Source organism: Lathamus discolor, chromosome 3 (genome assembly GCF_037157495.1).
Source record: "Lathamus discolor isolate bLatDis1 chromosome 3, bLatDis1.hap1, whole genome shotgun sequence".
NCBI classification, from domain to species: Eukaryota; Metazoa; Chordata; class Aves; order Psittaciformes; family Psittacidae; genus Lathamus; species Lathamus discolor.
The window spans coordinates 20,788,526-20,810,095 of NC_088886.1; the positions used below are offsets into that span (position 1 = coordinate 20,788,526).

Below are 21,570 nucleotides of genomic sequence, written 5' to 3' on the forward strand. Positions count from 1 at the left end.
GAGAGAGAGAAAGAGAGAGAGAGAAAGAGAGAGAGAGAAAGAGAGAGACAGAGAGAGAGACAGAGAGAGAGACAGAGAGAGAGAAAGAGGGAGAGAAAGAGGGAGAGAAAGAGGGAGAAAGAGGGAGAAAGAGGGAGAAAGAGGGAGAAAGAGGGAGAAAGAGGGAGAAAGAGGGAGAAAGAGGGAGAAAGAGGGAGAAAGAGGGAGAAAGAGGGAGAAAGAGGGAGAAAGAGGGAGAAAGAGGGAGAAAGAGGGAGAAAGAGGGAGAAAGAGGGAGAAAGAGGGAGAGATCAACCACAAAACAAAAAAAAAAAAAAAAAAAACAAAAAAAAACAACCCAAAGCAACAGTAAAACTTGTCAGATCAAATAGACGGTTGTTGTCTGAACTCACAGGATTTGAGTGGCTTCAAACAGATCAATTCTTTCATTCTTACTCATGCCATCTCTTCTCCTGGAGAGGGCTACAGAAACAATCACACGTAACACCCCTCAACAGTGTGAGTTCCAGTTAACTACATCAAGCTGTGAGGTTTCTGAGCCAAGATACGCAACCGAGCAAGCCTGCTGAGAGCCAGTTGATGCTGCGGCTCTATGTCTTGTCTCTGACACCCTGATGCCTTGGCACATGCAGAGGATGAGCTGGAGACCAGCAACTGTTCCTTCTGCTTTTATATTACAGGTGCCCTTCAGGCCCTTGCTGTGTACCAGTCACCATCCTCCCCATCAGGAGTGACCATGAACTGGTAAAGAGTCAGGACACATGGATGCAATATGCAGTATTGGCACAAGGGATGCTAGCCATAGCTGCCAGGGCACATTTATTCCTCTCTGACCAGGATTTCTCCACTGGGGAAAGCAGAGCTGTAGCAGGCTCTGGCAGGGCTGTTTGCCAGCACACCACCTTCTATCTCAACAGATACCTCAAACAGCTCTGTGAGGAATGGTATCCACCACACAGCAGTACCCACTGTCACACCAGCCCTGCTGATTGCTTGTCCTGCCTCACTCTGTTTCTCAGAGCTCATTGAGCATCCCTTTGCTTCCACTGTGCTTTTGCTGCTGAAGTAGCAATGATCCTATTCACACATTCCTTTCTTATAAAGCAGTCCCTTCTGCCACCTTGGTTACTATACCAAATATAGTCCAAGAGCTATTAACAATGACAGCATTAAGTAGCCATTAAGTAGTTAGTGTTAACAATAAGTACACCACAGTTCACTAACTACACAGATGTCTTTAATAAAGCCACTGCAGCGCAAGCAGTCCATGAATTGACTCTATACAGTTTGAAATTGTAGAATCTTGTCAAGAATTAGTTTGAGTCTTTAGCTGGAGACCACAGGCTAAGTAGTGGATTTGCTCTGGGCAGTTCAGATCTACCTTTGAGGAAGGGATTACAAAGCAATAACACTGTGTTTTACTGGCAGCCATGCTGCTGTCCCAACGCGGTCATAGATGCTCTCTCACTTAGGAGCAAGCCTAGCAACACCTAGCTTTATCCTGCCAGGATAAGCCAGCTCTGTCCACCTTAGAAGATCCCAGCACTATATATAACATGAGTGTCACTATATATATAAATGAATGGCACTGCATCGCTGTCCCTGAGACATGCAGGTCTGCATTGCCTTTAATATCTCAGATAAAAAGACTTAACAGATCCTTGCCCCTTCCAGATGTGCAATAGCAACTGCTGCATCCTGCCCCAGAGTTAACTACATTCACAGTCTAGATGAGCTACTGTGTGCAAATTTATACAAACCTTTAGGGTCTTTCCAGCCCCACACTAATATGGCACCAGCAGAGACAGTACCGTCTGTGAGATTCCCTTGGGCACTGCACCCACAGTCTCTCTCTAAGCTGCTCACCAGTAAAGAAAGGAAGCATGCAACGTGCTTGGCTATTTTTGCTACAGAAACAGCTGCAAGCTTGAGGGCACATGTATGTACAGATGCCCACTCCTCACTTGGATGCCCGGTCACTAGAAAAGCAACACAGCACAAACAGCAATCAGAAGAGGATAGCAACTTCCAGCCTTTCCTGGCAGGGTCTAGATCCAAGCCTCTGTCCCTCCACTACATGGTTTGCCCCCTGATACTAGAAGTGGTGGGAACAACAAGAAAGCATCATTCAAGCAAAAAGGTCCCTAAACTTTGACTTTATGAGGGATTTTTGATCCTGAGAAACGCAGTGGAAATATCTGAGTGCAGCAACAGTTGCGTGAGCAGAGATGCAGTGTTCACACTGGCCCCACTAGTGGCCAGTCTACTTCCAAGTTTCAAAGAAATAAGTTCCCCTGAAACAAGAAACAGCAAACCACAGGACATACATCACTGAGCTGAGAGCAGCACCGTGGAAAAGGAAATAAAGGCTGCTGAAGAGCCACTGTTTGCTGTGACGAACATCAGAGTTTCAAGAACTTTGGACCACAAACATGATGATGCACCACAGTCTTTGTGTACTGCCTGGTGGATGGGTGGCAGATAGCCTTGGGGTTAACACATGCAGGGGAAGAGCTCCATGAATCGGAAACCAGAGTGAGCAAATAAGGGGCTTTTAACACCAAAGCACCCTTTCCTTTCCTTGCCCTTCAGACTTCCACATCAGAAGGGCCATGTGCTAAGCCCAGGGGGCACACAGAGCATGATGCTTTTGGGGATGGCAGAACTTCTGCTCAGCAACAACTCTCTGGTTCTGCTCAAACTGAAGCCTGTGCTGTGAGATCACTCACCTTCCTGATGGCTAAACTGGGCTTGGGCTGTCTGGTCTGTGCTACCCACATCACACCTCCCTGGTTCCCAGATCCTGATGTTTTGATGCTGGAACCCCAAAGCTCCATAGCAGGGACACTGTGCCCTTTGAAGCAGGCAGCAACTGGGATCAAGCTTCCCAGATCACTGTTGATCATAGAGGCCTTCAGGGCTTTGGTCACTGCAGAAGCCTGCTGCCCCAAATGAGGAGAGAACAGTGTCACTTACTAGAAAAATAATACCTTTATTTACCAGCTGTGTTTTGGTCAGGAGAGAATATCCCCTGACAAGGGGGCCAGCCATAGCCATGCTGTTTATGGTGGCCAGCATGCCGCTTCACCTGCACCATACAGAGGGTGACAGAACCAGTTGTCCATGGGGGGCCCTGATGCTTTGAAAAGACAGGAGGGGGGTTGGAGATGCTGCTTTCATCTCGGGCCCCATCGCTCTCCACCACTCTGTTGTTTAGGTTCTGTCAGTGGAGCATGTGGCCTCCCCACCAGCCACTTCAGCACAGCACAGTCATATTTCCTCTCCAGGGTTGGGATCCCCCTCATGGCCCTGCTGCTTCTGGCACATTCCTTGCAAGGCAGTGGGCACGAGTTAAATAAAGGGGTTGGGGGACATTTTCTGAGATGGGTACAGTCAACAACTTAACACAAAATGTACTTAACGGCACCAAAGTAGCTGGCTAGCAGGCAGGTGCCTGTTGTACACCAGTCACAGTGCTGAGTGCCCAGGCAGGGCTCTGTCATAGCTTGAGATGGGTAGACAAGACATCTGAACTACTTGTTCCCACACCACCACCTGCAGTGTGCCATGGCATAGCCCAGGCACCTGCAGACAAAGCTTTAGGGGCCTCCTCGCTGCCTGCCTGCTGCTCAAGCTCACCAAGGCCATGACACCATGTGGGGCTGCTGGCACCAGCATCTTCTCAAGTAGCAAGTAACTGGTTTCAATGGTGTCTTCAGGACACTACATTTTGAGTTTGCTATTGGGTTGTTTTTTTTTTTTTCCAGAGGGGAAAACGTGTGATTCTCTTCAGGTTGGTGTAGTACAGCCTGGTGCTCCTGAGAGGTCTACTTCCAAGCCTTTACTAGTTGCTTGAGGCTTCTTGTGTTGAAGACCAAAACATGGTTTCTCGGTGAACTTTGTGGGGCAAGACCCTGGCTTGGCCACTGCCACTCAGGCAGCACTCACCCCTCACGCACATTTGAGCGTGTGTCGTGGGCTGCTGACCATGCTCCAACAGCCCCAGTCAAAGCTTAAATAAGCCAAAGAATGTCTTGGATTCCTCAAAATTAATCAGAGAGATTTTGGAGACATTGACATGCAAACTGTCCATCTTCCTGAGCTTGAATAAAGCCCCCAAGTAGCTTTTCCGGGCCCATGTTTTCTGACCTGTACAGTAGTTGATGCCCTTGTCCTCCATCAGCACATGGCTACCAAGCAAGGCTGGGTTTTTCTTGTAGACGATGTGGGTCAACACCTGGCTGGTGCAGACACTGCCTCGGAAGAGCACGTTGGAATATACAAAGTACAGACCGGTCTCATTGATGACAAGGCCCTGATCACGGTACTGAATGCCGTTGGTGAAGGCATGGCCAGAAACGGGTTCCCAATCCAGAGGGAGGTCTCGCTGGTCCGGGTTTCCTGGGAGCCAGAACAAGATAAAAAGTGCAGTAAGTACAAGCAGTTGTGTGTTTTTTCCCCAGGTGACACCCCAAGTCACAACAAGTCAGCTCTTCTCCAAGCCCTTGTCTGCAGCATGGAAAGCCTGCCCTCACCTCAGGCTGGTAGAAGCTCTCACTTTCACCTCCCTCAGCTGCTTGTGATAGCTTTGTGCCCTGCACACCCCAGATGCAAACCAAAAAACAGAGCCCTCACTGAAAAGCCTAAACAAGGGGAAAATTTTAGCTGTGGAGTAATTTCATAGAATCATAGAATAGTTAGGGTTGGAAAGGACCTCAAGATCATCTGGTTCCAACCCCCTGCCATGGGCAGGGACACCTCACACTAAACCATCCCAACACAAGGCTTCATCCAACCTGGCCTTGAACACCGCCAGGGATGGAGCACTCACAACCTCCCTGGGCAACCGATTCCAGTGCCTCACCACCCTAACAGGAAAGAATTTCCTCCTTATGTCCAATTTAAAGTTCCCCTGTTCAAGTTTTAACCCGTTACCCCTTGTCCTGTCACTACAGTCCCTGATGAAGAGTTTCCCACTGTCAGAATGCATCTTACCAAAGGAAAGCAGGAAAGCCTGAGTGAGGTGTGCTCCTCACAACTATGAGCATGCCACCCTCTCACCCCAGCCATGTCTGCCCTATTCCATGCACCCACATTTTGCTGGCCCCTTAGCACATACCTGTTAAGTGTGCTGCTTTCCTTGCTTCATTTTTCATTGACTGCTCCTTCTGCCCTGCACAAAAATAGGGAAGAGATTAGCTGTGCGCTCCATGGAGAAGCCAGGCTAGAGAGCAGAAGGGAGACAACCAAGAAGCTAAAGCAGGGCAGATTCAAAGCAGCACAGGGAGCATAAGCGCCATGGCTTAGCACAGGAAGGGAGAGCAGTGCTTGAGCAAGCACTGCAGGGCAAGAAGAGAAATTTAAAATGAAGAGTTGCAGCAGAGAGCCCAGATGTGCTCAAAAACAAAAGGGGAAGAGCAAGGGGAGCTTTCATCTTAGGATGGCTCGGTTGATGAGCTCAAGCAGATACCTGTCATGCAGGATATAGGAGAGGGACAATGCTGCCCCTTTATCCAGCATCTCTGGGCCATGCAAAGGTGACTGCTCATTTTCTATCATAGATGAGCCTGCTTTAGTGCCCCCCTCTAGTCCAGCACTACCAAGGGCAGATGTACTCATGGCAACGGACTTCTGTTCGCTGAGTATCAACCCTCCTCACAACTAGAACAGAGGCGCTTGAGACATCCTGCAAACCATTCCACTGGCCAGGCAGACCTCTTCTTCAGAGAGACAGAGCACAGCTGGGAAAATTCTGCCTTCCCTGGAGGGCCGTTCCCTCGGAGAGATGGACTTGGAGAGTGACTTGGTATTTGGATCCCATCCCCGCTCGCTCCTTCCCTTCTCAACATCTCCTCCTTTAATCCAGTTCTCCAGCTTTATTTATTTATCCATCCCCTTCAAGAAATTCAGGGTTACTATTTATAGCTTATGTTCGGCTACTGCTAAGGTAGCCTGTGGTCAGACCATTGAACATCCAGTTAAAATGACAGCTCCTCTTCTCCTAAGCAATAGATTACAAAATTCATTGATATGGGAATTGGTGGGAACAGAGCTGCCCTTTCCAGAGAATGTTGCTATTTCCAAAATTGCTTTAATACAGTATCACACCATAAACATACTTGACAAGAAATTGACTTTCCTACTAACCAAAATCCTCAAGGGGAAAACAACCCCAAACAAAACAACATTTTGTCAGATGTAGCAAAAACTGCCAGGAGAGATGAAAATTTCCTTCAGACTTGGCCATTTTCAAAAAGGGACATCCTCACTGCTAGCATTAACAGGGAATGTAAAAGTAAAATAATAGTTTAGAAGTTCAAAATATTATTTTTAAATTTTTCCTTTCAGATTCAAACCTTGGGTTTTTTTCCTTGTCTCTAAACTGGATGAAGATAAATTTGATAGATGGACCACCCAGTGGATAAAGAACTGGCTGGATGGCCGCACACAAAGAGTTGTGGTCAATGGCTCAATGTCCAACTGGAGACCAGTAAGGAGCGGTGTCCCTCAGGGAACAGTCTTGGGACCAGTCTTGTTCACTATCTTCGTCGCTGACATGGACAGTGGGATTGAGTGCGCCCTCAGCAAGTTTTCCAATGACTCCAAGCTGCGTGGTTCAGTTGAAACGCTGGAGGGAAAGAATGCCATACAGAGGGAGCGTGCCATGCTTGTGAGGTGGGCTGATGCCAACCTTATGAAGTTCAACCATGACAAGTGCAAGGTCCTACACCTGGGTCGGAGCAATCCCAGCCACAGCTACAGGTTGGGCAAAGAAGAGATTCAGAGCGGACCTCCGGAGAAGGACTTGGGGGTGCTGGTCGATGAAAAACTTAACATGAGCCGGCTGCAGTGTGCGCTCACAGCCCAGAAAGCCAACCGTATCCTGGGCTGCATCAAAAGGAGCGTGACCAGCAGGTTGAAGGAGGTGATCCTGCCCCTCTACTCTGCTCTTGTGAGACCTCACCTGGAGTATTGTGTGCAGTTCTGGTGTCCTCAACATAAAAAGGACATGGAACTGTTGGAACAAGTCCAGAGGAGGGCCACGAGGATGATCAGGGGACTGGAGCACCTCCCGCATGAAGACAGGCTGAGGAAGTTGGGGCTGTTCAGCCTGGAGAAGAGAAGGCTGCATGGAGACCTCATAGCAGCCTTCCAGTACCTGAAGGGGGCCTATAGGGATGCTGGGGAGGTACTCTTCATTAGGGACTGTAGCAATAGGACAAGAGGTAATGGGTTTACACTTAAACAAGGGAAGTTCAGGTTAGACACAAGGAAGAAGCTCTTTACTGTGAGGGTGGTGAGGCATTGTCACAGGCTGCACAGAGAAGTGGCAAATGCTCCATCCCTGGCAGATGGCCTTGGGATGGCCATCTTGGGCAGCATGGTCTAGTGTGAGGCATCCCTGCCCATAGCAGGAGGGTTGGAAGTAGATGACCTCAAAGTCCTTTCCTACCCTAACTATTCTATGATTCTAAATTAAATTTAGAAAAATTGGCAGTTTCTTGTGAGAGGTTTCTATTTCACTGAAAATGACATTTCTAAAAGAAACCTCCCTAGACATAAAATCAGACTTTTCTCAATTGGCTTTGGCTGCAGTGAGAATTTGTACCAAAAGAATTTAGAAAAAGAAAAAAAATGAAATGGATTCCCCACCCCAAAGAAAACTAAATCTTTTGCATAATCTAAAAATGTTAAAAAAGTAAGAAGAGAAAGAATTAAGATGTGAAGTGCCCATCGGCTGTTGTCTTTCTATTTGTGTTGTTGCTACAGCTTAGGACAGATGGAAACCACTTCTGCAGCAGAATATCCCCAGTACCGCTGCCCCACTGGCCTGGGGAGCCCCAAGTTAGAGGCATGCTACCCCAGAAAGCTGTTGCTGGCACCTCTAAGCACCAGCAGGGAGGATACAGGACAACATCCCCACCATCACAAAGAGAGAGGTCTTTTTTCAGCCAAGCAAGTGAAATCAGCACTTTCATAGCATCAAGCTGTGACCCTGCCTTTGCCCCAGCCACAGAGAGGGAAGAATTCAACAGGATCATTCACACATGCTATCAGAGAGGAGTTCCTCCTCTATGTACATCAACTCACCTATGAGTTTCTCCAAAGCTGGAGGGATGTGCTCACTGCTGGCAGACTGTCAAAAGAGAAGAGTCACAAGCTGTCTTAGCAGAGTGAGAACACAGGGGCATCATCTAAAGCAGCCAAAGACTGTCTTTGACAGTGGTTAGATCTCAGTGCTCATATGAAAGACCTTGCAGCACTCAAACACAAAAATATTCCAAATAGACCCATCAGCAATAAAGTAGTCCTCTTGCAGTAATAAGCACCCCCACTTACATGGCAAACATTTAAATGCCCCTTGGGGATCTTTGCAACACCTGAGCATCTCACAGCCAATTTTAAGGGTTTTTTTCCTGTTTCCCCAAAGCCTCCGCAGACCTCACCTCTCTGAGTTCAGCCAGTTCCTTCTCCAGGTGGAAAATCTGAAACATGCTCAGCCCCACTCCAGTGAGGGCCAGCAGGAGCAGCAAGGAGATCACCAGGAATCCAGTGTTCCTCCTTTCCCTGTTGTTCCTTGGCTTTCTGCTCCGGTCAGGTACTGGTGGTGGGAAAGGAGCGACGGGGGGTGCTGGAGGGCAAGAAGTATTTGCACTGGGACAGCCATCCACCCAAAAGATCTGGGGATACACGTAGTTCAAGTTCTGCTGCATGGCCGGGAGTGGGATGGACTGGACGTGCTTGGCGTGATCTTCCATGTGGCAGCCAAAAACTGCTGGGGCTGTCCCAGGCTGAGCCCTGGGGGAAGACCCAGATCTACCTTTATACGCCTGCATCACTCCAGCAGAGAACACCCAGCTCAGATGCTGTAACTCTACGAGAGCCTCAAGCATCAACAGCAAACCCCAAAGCGTTTCCGCCCTCGCCTGCAAGTTCAGGACACCCGCCTGCTCCTCCCACAGCGAGGCAGCAGCACCAGCCCGGCGGCAGATGCTCACACAAAACCATGCTCGGGAAGCCCATGCACTCACATGCAAGGGCCACGCTGCTAACTGGGGGCTGAGTAATCAGCACAGCGCACACCCACCAGCCAACCACCCTTTCCAGCAGCCCACTCGGGAAGAAACACCTGTTTTTCCACCGCAGTGTCCTGGACCACGAGCAGAGCAAAAGGAATGACAAAGCCTTTGGCACCCTGCACAAGAGGGGAGAGGCAGAGCTGAGGACTCCTCAGCAGAAAGATTAAGACCTAACCCCAAATACATCTATGGGTGCTGGGGAATTGCTTGATTTCACACAGGACAAATTACTCGCTCCTCTCTGCTGTGCGTCCTGCCTTTTCCTTGGCTGCTCCATAGGGCACAGATCTTGAGTCACAGAATACCGGTCACAGACACCATCCCACTGTTAAAAGCCAGTCTATCAGAGAACAGGAAGATGTCAGTGCTGCAGCCACAGCAGAGCTGCCCCATTAACAGCCCACTTAGAGCAAGCTCAGTGGGCTGCCTTCTGCCACACCAAATCACTGCGGGGCACTGGCCAAGCTGAAACAGTGGTGTGCTGTAATGGGGGAAACATACCGTGTCTCAGGGCACAAGCAGGCTCTTCTGGCAGCTTCTGCTGCCCCTCTTACCTTTGCAAACAGTATCTCAAATCCCACAGTCCTCTTCTAACCTGTAGAAGCCTCAGATAGGGAAGGGCTTTTTTTTTTATCAGCTCTTCAGCTCAGTGTTGAGCATTGCAGCAGCACCTAACCTGGCTGAGTAACTTAAACCCTGGGGTAGACACTACACTACTTATCTTGATAGAATTTCTTTTGCCTTCCAAGAAAAGACTGAGAATTCAAGCCATGCTGCAAGCACCAGCAGTTACAAGAGCTCATTACAAAATCATCATGAGACAGGGCAAGACAGGGACATTTCCATTCCTCAATTTCCAGTTTCTCAGTTTTCATTCCTTACTGACTGCAGATTTCTAAGGGGCAGCAATGAGATTTTCCCACAGAATTACAGGTGCACACAAGGGATTATAAACAGCAGTTTGCTCTTTCAATTCATGCACCTACATCGAAGTGTATATTTGGGATAGCGCATAAAAACAGAAACACTACAAGAACAACCTGGAGATTTGTCTCCTCTGTGGCAGGACACACAGCATTTAATCTTGCACATCAAAACTGTGGTCTGAAAACAGCATGCTTTAACAACACAAACATGCTTTTTTCTCCAAAGCAGGGACTCAGCTTTGCCTCCAACCACACCAGTAAGTCAGACGTGTCCTCAAAGCCTTGCCTGCACCACCAGACACCGCACTGCTTTTTGAAGATGTTCACCACAGCTGTTTGTTGCAGAGTGATCTGCAGCACAAGAGGTTTCAGCAATCCACCTGGCTCGTCCTCGTACTTCTAGGTTTCTGACATAAAAGACACAAAAGCAACATAATTCCAGCTTCAGCAGTTCAGTCCTGGTCATGCCTACTCTCATTCTGCACCCCAGACGGCCCGAGGACAGATCCTCAAACACTCCCACAGTCATGACAAGAGAGTCACAAAAAGGTCCAGGCTCAGCCCTGCACCTCCCATGCCACGGGGTGAACCCCAGCCTGCTACCCAGTGTTGGGCATGGGGAAAAAGAGATGCCTCCATGGCACAGGGAGCCCAGGGAGACAGCAGGATGACTGGGGCAGCTTCTCCTGCCAGGACACTCTCCACTACCCTATCTGTGCAGCACCCCAGCACCACTGCCTGAGCCACACGTGAGGGAACTCACCAGCCACTGAGGCACCTCACTCAGTGGGCAGTGCCTGCACTCCCTTGCCATCAGAGCAGTGAGCACCAGGTGCCCACAGCTCTTTGCAACACGGGCATGGCCGTCAGTTCCTGTTTCTTTAATGCCCTCTGTGGCCCATTCAACTGTCATAAAATACAGTGGTGGCTGAGAGCAGGGACTGCAGCTCAGGACTTTGTCAGCTGAAGGCATTGCTGACAAGCATGCAAAATGTCATTGACCACACAGCTTTGCCTGGAGAAGATCTGCTGTCATTTTCTTTCTGACACTGACTGCTTAATGCAGATAGCTTATCTTGGTGGGATTGAGGGTACAGTAGCAGTCTCCCTTAAATGTCAGAAGAGCATTTATTTCTCACCCACTGCTTCCTATTTTCACAAAGATGCCTTTTTTGATGGGTGGGAGAAGGCAGAGATGACTAAAACAATGAAAGCCATTTCAAGCCACATCTGCTGCATTCTCTTTTGGATGCGTAGATCAATAGCCTGCTAATACCACATGCTGTGGCAAGCCAAAGACTGGGACTAGTTACCATCAGACGACCATTTTTTTGATGCACACGGTACTTTCAGAGACCTCTCCCCTTCCTAGCACACTCTGCTGTGCAGGTCCTGCTGTCACACTGTTTCCTCTGTCACCATCTTCAGAGATCACCAAGATGATACGTGCTGGAAGACAGGGCAGGCAAAGATGTGGCTTTGCAGTGTGTCACGGTGCCTACAGGCTCTGTTCTGCTGACTTCCTATTGCTCAAGCCACATGCAACATTAACAAGGCTATTGAAATAATTGTGAGACAATTTGCTGTAGGTAGATACTTACGTCACATGAACCTGTGAGAGACTGACCTCTCTTAAAACATGGGGCAAGGACAGCTGGGCAGGAAAGGAGGACACAAGAAGGACAAAGATTTGTCTATGTGCCTCCCTATCCTCTCTTCACTCAGCCTGCAAGATACACACATTGTTTTCAGCAGCCTGATGTCATTTGAACAGGAGGGAATATTTCCAAGTGGAAATATTCCATACCCCCTCATTAGAGAATCGATCCCCTTTGCCAAGAACAGCAAAAGACAAGCAACAGTTAGACAAAAAAAAAAAAAAAAGGATTTGCTCAGAAGAACTCCTACCATCCCTATCTCACCCCCAGAGAGGTGGAAGCTGTTATCAACAGTACACACCAAGTTTATGTTGACAGCAAAGAGAATCAGCCAGCAGCTAGAAGTTTCTATCAGCAGATTTAAGGACAAAAGGGTGACCGGCTTGAAATACACCAAAGAAAAGGACTTGAACAACGATGGAGCTCTAATACTCAACAGAAAATAGAACGTAAACAACCAAAAAACTGAAGTGTGAACCACTGGTGTATGAGAGACTCTCATTGGTTTCTGGACAGTCAGATCTGTGTCTGAAAGTGATTAACAAAAATTTCCTATTATACCAGTGACTAGTGGAAATGCTGAAAAGCAACTGTTAAAAACCCATAGGGCTGCGTAAACTGCACCCAAGAACAACTGAAGAAGTTGAGAATAATTTGCATTCAAAAAACAGGATTCAAAACATTAACCCAAGATATTAACAGCCTTGGCAACCTTTTGCAGTCCTAACCTGAACTGTGCCATCAGACCCAGGAGAGGCAGGTACTGCAAACCCAGTGAGGATTAGCCACAGCGGGCCGAAGAAATGGGACCCACTGATGCTCGCTGGTTGGTACACTGGAAAGAGTAACGGAGCACCATGTAAGACAAAGCTTCTGATTTTCCACCAGGATTGTCCTCAGCACAATGCTACTTCAACACCTTTACCACAGATCTGGAGGAAACTGAGCAACATATTACACCAGCAATATTTGCAGATTAAAATAACTGGTAAGAGACCCTGAGTAACCACGAGGACAGAGAATTTTAGAAGGAAACAAGTCTAGAAACAAAGACTACAGATAAAACTTTAGGTGGAGAATAACATCCTGGAAAGAAAACAGTTCTGAAACTGATAGAGAGGCTACCCAGCTGTGCACAAGCTTCCAGCATGGAAAGCCCATGGGCTTCTGTAGGCACAAACTCACATTCAGCACTAGACAAGTAGAAACAGCCCAGAACCCACACTGCATACTTGTGTTCGGCTTCAGAGGGGCTCAAGCAAAAGTTGCAATAGCTGCTGGACAGCAAAAATGTTCAACACAGTCCATTCGAGGGCAGGAGGGACAGAGCGTGTTAAAAAGCTGTCATACAGGGGGAGGATTTCCAGCAGCAGAGAGCTCTTGCGTCTCAGGAAAAAAACCCTACCAGGGAGCCACTAACTGGCTGCCAAAGCTGAAGGAGTCTGTGCAAAAAAACCTATGGATTTTTGACTGAACACTGGAACAGAGGCTTATGAGGACTGCCTCCAAAGGCAGCAGGATCTCCATCCACTGAAGACTCCAAGGGGCGTGGAAGACACTGAAACTCACCCAGCCTTGCAGTTAGCACTGACGTCTTAGTGTCATCTCTTTATTATGTGTGGCTTTATTTTAACAGTTCAGTTTCCCAGGTGAGGGCGATGCTTTTCATTTCCTCTCTTTGCTAGAAGCATTTGCGGCATACGTAAAGCCACACGCTGGTGCCAACAGCTCATGAGGGAGACATTCACATATTCACACTCGAGAGCAGGTTTCAAAATCTGTTTCTAACAGCTCTGGCCAGGCACTGGGGTGCTCAATATGGTCCTCTTTGTTTTGTGCTTTGTGCTTTTTTTGCTCTCTTGCTTACTGTGAACCCCACCAAGCAGACAGCAGCCCTGGGTTCAGCAGAAGTGGTACAGGACTCTGACCTGAGGCAGGAAAGAATCCAAGCAGGGAAGGAGCCAAAGCAGCTGAGAGGAAGGATTGAAAGCGGCAGAACAAGATTTTCTTTTTCTTTTGTGTCTGTAACAAAAGCCAAGAAAAGAGATACAGCGGTTATGAGATAATGGGACCTATTGCTTAAACATCCGAGAAAGAGAAGCCTGTCATTTCAAACATATAACAGCTTAGTCACAGAACAAGGTGTTGTGGTCAGTCAGAGGTGGCAAGGAAAACCACAGTGAATATGCAGATGTTGATTTCCTCTCCAGCCCAGTGACAATTGAGAACTGCATTCACAAATCCTTCACAGCAGGACCCATGCTGCCAGCCCTGGCTCTGGAGAGCACCAGCTGGCTCTGATGGCCAATGTGGCCTCATTGGCATTTGACAACTTTTTTCCTCCTTGGCAGCAGCTGTTCCCAGCCCATAAAAACCCCAAAACAAACACCCCAAAACCAAACCCACCCACCCACCCAAACAAGAAGTCAACAACAAACCCCCTGGGATCTATCCTGAGACCCACCCCGAGATCCTTACTGAGTTCCACCAGGATCACACATGGCTCTGTGTCACTGAGCAAATTCAGGCCCTATGGCATCAGTTTGGCACACAGAGAGCCCAACACAAGAGCCCCCACCTCATTTCACAAACACCCTGACACTAGTGACCCACTAACTTCCCAAAACACCAAGGGACCTTCATCTGACTTCCCTGGGATTTCGAGCTGCTTTCATCTCCATTCCCTACCAAAAGCCTTACCTCTAATCTGTGACTTAATTAGTGACTCTAATGAAAAAGCAGAAAGCTCCTTGGTATCTTCTTTTAAAATTACTATTCTTAAATTAGAGAAGGGGTATGTAAGACAGATTCATGAGTTTTGCCACCCTTTCCTAAGGAAGCATTTTATCTCAACAAGCTCTGGGAACGCTCATTCTTCCCACACTATTGCAAACCCCAGTTAGGTCTTCAGTAATGCCTGGTGCTGTTTGACACTCAGGGTTTCCAGGTGATGAGACACACAGGGGTGGCCCACCCACAGCACCCTGTGGTCAGGGCTCTACACTTGTATTGTTCCAAATGAAGTGGAACATGTTTGCACCTAATTATGAGGCATGCTAAGCTGTTCCGTCTTGTATCATCTCACACTGTAACTTGGCAAGAGCAGAAGCCACACAAAGACACCATGCATCGCAGTTCTCTACTGGCCAAATACCACACCGCTGGTAGAGTTTGCGTATTTTAAAAATACTGGATTTCCGCTCTGACGCTTAATGTATATAACCCAAATACCTCGATTTTGGCAAACATGGCTAGTAATTCACTTATGAAACATGTTGTTTTGCAACTATCCATCCTCCCATGGAAACCTTCGTGCTGCTTAAGTATTTTTTGACCCTGGGCTCAAGACATGCCCAAGGGCCACTACTGCATACACATGCTGGCTTACACCAACAACTATTTAACCTTACTATATAATATCACGAGATGGACTAGGCCTTCCCTTTAATGATGCACAAAATCACAGGAATTTGTCGAAGTTTATAAGTTGTCTTCATTAGAAACTATTAGGTCTCTAATAAAGATTATGACCAATTAGAGAGACTTGGTTTCACTGAAGAATCAAGTTCTGAAAGCTAGAGTCAGTGTGACATTAATAAAACTGGAAGCAAAACGTGACTCAAGCCCACATGAAAGGATAACATTGAGCAACAAGAACTTGGACAGTAAAAGCTTTTGTTTCCACCTCTTTTTTTAAAAAAGTGGTTACAAATACTTAAAAGCAGCAACGCAGCAGCAGGTAGAAGCTGTGGTTCAATCTCCAGCCTACTGACAGAATAAACTCTTGATTTTGCAGTAACATAAACACTCTTGAGTCTGCAGTAGCATCATCAGCTCCACAGGTTCATTCAGATGTTGGCTTTCTTGACAGCTGAAGCATAACCTATGCTTTGATTGGGAAGTTTAGAGCTAGATAGTTTAGTAATATACTTATGAGAATGTGAGTCATATGCACCAGACTCCTGCCATAGCTGTGCTTTATTCACAGGGGTCACTGTTAACAGACATTTCTGTTGACCTGGCATAAAAAACCCCTAGGCTGACATTTTTCACTCTAAGACATGAGTTTCTGCTATCCCAATACTTAAAATACTGGAAAAGGCTGCATTGCACGAGTGCCTTTGAAATCCATCAGTCTAGCTGAATTCACACAAGCTCCTACTGACTCAGAGCCCAGAGGTACCATGTCTTAGGAATAGTACATAGCTTTCAGGAAAGTTAACCTACACAGCCCATAATATCATTTATTCTTTACACTGACTTTAGGGTACACTTTCGGAAGTGGGGATGCTGTGAAGCATTTTCAGAACAGCCCCAAAACACGGAAGCCTGAGTGAGGAGTGTCCGGTTCTTTATTACCCAGCACTCAGAGCATCTGCCGCATTGCCAGCATGAATTGGAAGCCATGTGGCCTCAAGCCACATTCTCACCAGAGCTCTGTTCTGCCCATTTAGGATACGCGGTATCCCCATAGCATGTTTCCTATGTGTTCATTATGTGACCTGCTTTACTGCTCTAGTTTGAAATGATAACTATCTAATAGTCTCTTTTAATGGTCTTTTATATTCTTTGAAAACCTCAGCTCCAAGCACCAAGAGGTAATTTCATGCAGTCACTCTCACAGAAAACTACTGCTTCCAAAGATCCCCCAGGTCAAAACATGAACCGACACCTGCTGGAAACTCTTTTAGCAGTTTTTCCTGGCCATCGTTGCTGAACTTTCAGACAAAGCACCGCTGGACCTTCAGCTTCCCTTCACCCATCTCCCCTTTTTGTTTTTTAGAAAACATACAGGCTGACAAGTTTATGAACCCCTTATTACAGCCTAAGGAACCCCAGTCCTAGTCCTGGACTGAAATTTAAAGACTGTCCTCCTCAAATAATTTAAGCCACAAGTTTCATTTTCAAAGGAAAAATGTCAGTAAATTAAAGACAAAGTGTTCAGATTTATTTGGAAATTCACAGTTTCTAATGGCACTACAGCTCTGTAGTTACATACTCTTGTTCCACAACATTGTACGCCGCACTCAGGTGTTTTGCATTTTCCTCATCCAGGTTTGAAATCCTTCTGAATTCATGTTCAACACGTCTGGTTCATGTGCTCTGACTGGCTAATTGTGCAGATCAACTCCAAAAGTACATCACTTTAAAGTATTCATAAACTAACAAGAAAGCAGCAAAAAAAAAAAAAGGCTTTAAATAAGTCACATTACATACAATACCCAGGAAAGGCATTAGATCTGTTAAAAAGGGTACCACTAAAAGTGCTCAATAAGTTAACTTACTTTTTACGTGAATCTGTAACACCTGTCAAAAGGAAAAACCTTTTGTTCCACTCTCTCATACACACGCAACATTTTTGCCATCACACATTCTATAGTATCCAAATATACAGTCACACTCAGCATTTTAGCAATCATACATCCTATAGTATCCAAATATACAATCACAGTCAAAATAAAAAACACTTGGATATGAAAATACCAACCATACAAACACTGCACATTTGTTAGCCAATACAAAAGCAAACATTATGGAAATACCCACTTTGAACCAGCCTGACTGGTCAGATCCCAAGGCTTTGCAAACCCAACACATCCAGAGCTGGCTTGGACAAGGCCCAGCTGCAGCTGCACTAGCTTGTCCTCACGTTCTTCAGCTGAGCCTTTCCTGAACTCTCAGCACAGAAATGGCAAGTGTTCCCCATCCACTTCCTTTGCAGGCAACTCAGGTAACAAATGCATTCAGCACCCTAAGTTCCCATCATACAGAGGAAATCCTAAAGAGCCACTGTAATTCATTTAGTACATCAGACTACAGTTCCAAATTACCATCCCCAGTGAGATATTTTTCTCAACCGAGTTTGCAAAACCAGAATCTCGTCAGGCAAGTCCATCTATTAGGATTTTTACAGTATCCAGTCCACATTACTGAGTCCAGCTGAAGGCCAACACATGTCCCTTTACAGCACTGTAGTGTTGCATCTTCAAAAAAAGCTAGAGAAATTACAAAATAAATCAAATGACAAACAACTGTATTTCCCCTCTTCCAGTGGCATTATAAATAGACAAAAGGCACATAAATATGGGAAGGTGCAAGAAATAGGAACAAAGCTAAAGGAAGAGGATTAGGCTTTTATCCCTATTCCACCCAACAAACTGGGTTTCAAAAAATCTCTGCCCCAGGAACTGTGGAAAAAAAAAAAAAAACCTTTATAAAATGAACCCTGCCCTCCCTCCCCCCAAAGCTGTTCTCATAGGAAATTACCAGCCTTGTAAAGCTGCAGCTTATAGCCATGATTGACACAATCCCATCTATTTAAAAAGACAGAAACCAAATTTCTGAATACTTTCCAATTAGTTGAGCTCTTTGTCTCCCACTATCCTCCCACAGAATACCACAGACTGTTCTCAAACGAACAAACACTCTCCTGTTTGAGTTCAGCTAGTTTTAGATGTGTCCAGAAACTGCCGTGACACCAAGTGTTCCCACTGTTATATCTTTGTTTCCTTTGATTATGTCATGCAGGCTTGGCATTGACCCTGACTTAGTCTGTATTAGAGTTTTTATAAGCTTCCCTTGGTCTGAAACTTTAGACCGTCTTCGTTTTATAGCCCTCTTATCAGTCTTTGTCTTTTGGGTCTGGCCATTGCACAGACTTGTACATGCTGAAATGCCACAAAAATAGGACTCCTCAGACTGCGATGATGTTTCGGAGCTTCCTTCGGATGGAGGACCCTTGTATGAAGAGTGATAAACTTCCCCAATGTTAGAGAAGTCTCTCTGGTTCGTAAACGGCTTCCTTCCTTTAATTTCCCCGTTGGCTATTGGATGCACAGGCTCTGTTGCTGACTGAACAGTCTCTACTTTTTCACTTTTGTATTTACAACGCTTTTTCTGAAATCACAAGTGAAAAGACACAAGAGTTATGCTCTGGAAAGTAAGTGGAGTATAAAACCCAAGCCTAGGAACTGCTGGAGGGGAAAGCAGCTGAGACAGGCGCCACCTGCCAGCAGAAACAGGCTCAGCCCAGCCTGCCCTTCTGACAGCCACTATACCTTCTTCTCCGGAGAAAACTTCAGGGGTTCAACAATGTACAGGTCCTCTGGATCCACTGTAAGAGAGGAAACACAAACTTAGTAGTCCTGACACTGCCAGCTCTAAAGCAACACAACTTGAAGTCACGCTATTACTTCTCACACATCTTTGCTCCCATTACAAGCTAATGGAGGCACAACACATGAACACTGACAGTGAAGTCAACACACACAGAGCTGTCATGGCAGCTGCCAGTGACATACACTTGAAAATGCTTGCCTCCTGACAGATTAGGCCATAGGAGAGGTGCAGAGAACATCCTCTGGGGAAAAGGAGCAGCAGTCAGCAAAAGTTAGCTTCTACAAAAACAAGCTGTTAGCAATATGATGTGTTTAACGTGCAGCCTACCCGTAACAGGACAGATACTCAAGCCTGTGTACCTATCAAGGACATGGATGTTCAGACTGACTAGACCAGTCTGGTATTCCTCCATCAGTGCTTTGTAAATCATTCTTCCAAGCTGAAGCAGGGGAGAAGTCTGAAAAAGCACGGTTTTGCCAAAAAAAAAAAAAAAAAAAAAAATCCTTTGCTGTCTTCTATTGCAAGATGTTCCCAACTCAGTTCATGAGTATTCCTGCAGATTTAGTCACAGTACAAAAATCTGTGAAGCAAGTTCACTGCACCCAGAAAAGCAGTGGCAGCTGCATACTTGTTAGTTACTATGATCTGCAACACCTTTGGTTTTGCAGGATGGTGATGGCCTAAAAATAAATATTTAGTTTTCCCAAGAATCATGAATACCAAAACCACCAGATCATTCCTCACACCCAATCTAAGGTAAATAGTCTTAGTTTTCTTAGTACAGTTGACAAATTTGGGTTCTAAATATCTGCCAAGTTTCAAAAACAGGCCACCAGGATTTCCGAGAAGACATTCAGACGCCCCACATCTGGCATTAAGTTAAAAAAAAAATAATAATAATAAAATGTCACTGCCCAGTTACAAAGCTGCATAGCTTTGCAGACCTGCATGCCTGCATGGATTGCTGCTATAAATGACAGCACACCATATTTAATGTTTTAGCATACTTTATAGCACAGTTCTGCGAGTATCCAGTAATTTGTTCACGAACCACCTTGTCCTTCATGAAATACTGTAATCCAGTGTACTTTGGCATTAACCTGCAATTCCATTTTCATACACTTGCAGTAGCACACTAATTGTACAGCACTAAGAGAAACATGAGACTAGATGTATGAATATGTGAATGTATGTATGAATGTATGTATGAATATATGTGAATAATACCTTCTTTGCCAGCTAGCTGAAAAGACTGTGATCTGACCAGTGGAAGAGATGTTCTTCTTTTCAAATTCATATCATCATAAGAGGAAAAACATCTAGGAAACAAAACCCACAAAGCTTTTTAAAACATTTTTCTCAGTACTTCATTATACGTATTTTTCATTAAGAAACATCTTTGCAGAAGGACAGAATTACACAGAGATGCCCAAGAAACCCTGGCAAAAAGACACAGCACTGTATTTGCAATAAGCTATCGAGGCATGTTAAGTGTAGTAGCCTCAAAATGCTTTCAGGAGAGCTTTCCTACAGACCTGTAATGGCTCTTTGCTATCAATTTTGAGCTTTCAGATACAAGACTCAGAATTAATGTAGATACTACAGTCCAAGCAGGCTTAGGAAATAGTGTTAAAAGCTGCAAGAACAATTCAGTTTCAAATATAAATACATTACCTTTTGGGGCTAGGGTAGTGATTACTTTTAGGAATTTTTGAGAGGTAATCTTCACAGAACTGAGAAGAGCTTCTGCACCGCTGCACACAAAGTACCAAGCCCAGAATGACACAGAGAACCAGAGAAATCACAAGATAAGTCTGCCGATCAGAAACCTGGAAGAATTTCGAACGGATGTTAAAGACAAAAAATAAATTAATGATACTATTACTCTTATTTTAAATATTAAAATCTTTAAAAGAACACAACTAACATTCTCAAGTCACTTTCCTTCCATTTTGATAAACACTTGTTCAAATTTGAGTATTTTTTCAGGGGTTTGATGTAGTCTATTGGCTATGCATCATTCAAGGAATAAAGTCTGAATACCACCAGCTGGGAACACAGATAAGATTTCACTGACTACAGTACTACCAGAACTTAGAGAAGCAGCCACCCTTTGCAAATAGCATTCAAACCTATCTGAAAGTAATATACTTTGCACAAAAAAGTGTACTAAGAAAGGAACTTTGTTTTATAGTTGACATGGATGCAGTACTACCTCAATTTCATGTGATGCTTATCAGCTGACATTGAAGAATTTCACGGAATACCATTATATTCACTTGATTCAATGGGTTTAATCTTTCTGACTACTCATCCATTTAAGAACCTAGCAGAAGGATTTTTTGAAGTATGTTCATTTCTGAAGCTTGACAGATGAAGCTTACTAGAAATAAGCGGAAGCTGAAATCCTAAGGTACTTTGCAGATAATGTTTAGAAAAGGAATTGCATGGTTATTTTCCTTTAAAAAGTCTGAATCACACTACGACATCTCAGAAGTCACACAAAGACTTTAGAAAACACATATTCCCATTTTATAACAAGCAAATGTCTCAGATAAATAGACTAGACCTGACTAATACATAGGTTACTAGAGCTGCGTTCAGGGAAAGCCATGTGTTAAAATTCCAGGATACTCATCTAAAGTACCCTGAGGATCACCACTGTTAGATCCTGGTTAAAACCACAGCACTCATGAACAGGAGTTTAGCCAGCCAAGCATCAAAGGAGGCTCACTAAGTGTTAGAAAACAGTTCAAAGAAATGTCCTTTGGCAAGAGCACCACTAAA

At 45.5% G+C, this 21,570-nt stretch overlaps 2 protein-coding genes across 6 annotated transcripts in view; both read right to left on the bottom strand.

Annotated features, from left to right (window-relative positions):
- Nucleotides 1–2,996: 2,996 nt before the first annotated feature.
- Nucleotides 2,997–8,890, bottom strand: FASLG (Fas ligand). The gene is made up of 4 exons (XM_065673966.1): nucleotides 8,448–8,890; nucleotides 8,092–8,137; nucleotides 5,120–5,173; nucleotides 2,997–4,401 (listed from the first exon to the last, which is right to left on the bottom strand). Exons 1-4 carry the CDS (start codon nucleotides 8,835–8,837, stop codon nucleotides 4,007–4,009), a joined length of 885 nt encoding a protein of 294 aa, XP_065530038.1. The 5' UTR covers nucleotides 8,838–8,890; the 3' UTR covers nucleotides 2,997–4,006.
- Nucleotides 8,891–16,590: 7,700 nt separating this feature from the next.
- Nucleotides 16,591–21,570, bottom strand: part of SUCO (SUN domain containing ossification factor) — a 39,926-nt gene continuing 34,946 nt past the window's right edge. For all 5 annotated transcript variants that reach the window (XM_065673951.1, XM_065673950.1, XM_065673949.1 and 2 more), the window contains 4 exons: nucleotides 20,458–20,612; nucleotides 20,011–20,102; nucleotides 18,723–18,778; nucleotides 16,591–18,561 (listed from right to left, as the gene is read on the bottom strand). In XM_065673951.1, the coding sequence (XP_065530023.1) occupies nucleotides 18,115–18,561; nucleotides 18,723–18,778; nucleotides 20,011–20,102; nucleotides 20,458–20,612 (750 nt within the window). In that variant the 3' untranslated portion in view covers nucleotides 16,591–18,114. The remainder of the gene's footprint in view (nucleotides 18,562–18,722; nucleotides 18,779–20,010; nucleotides 20,103–20,457; nucleotides 20,613–21,570) is intronic.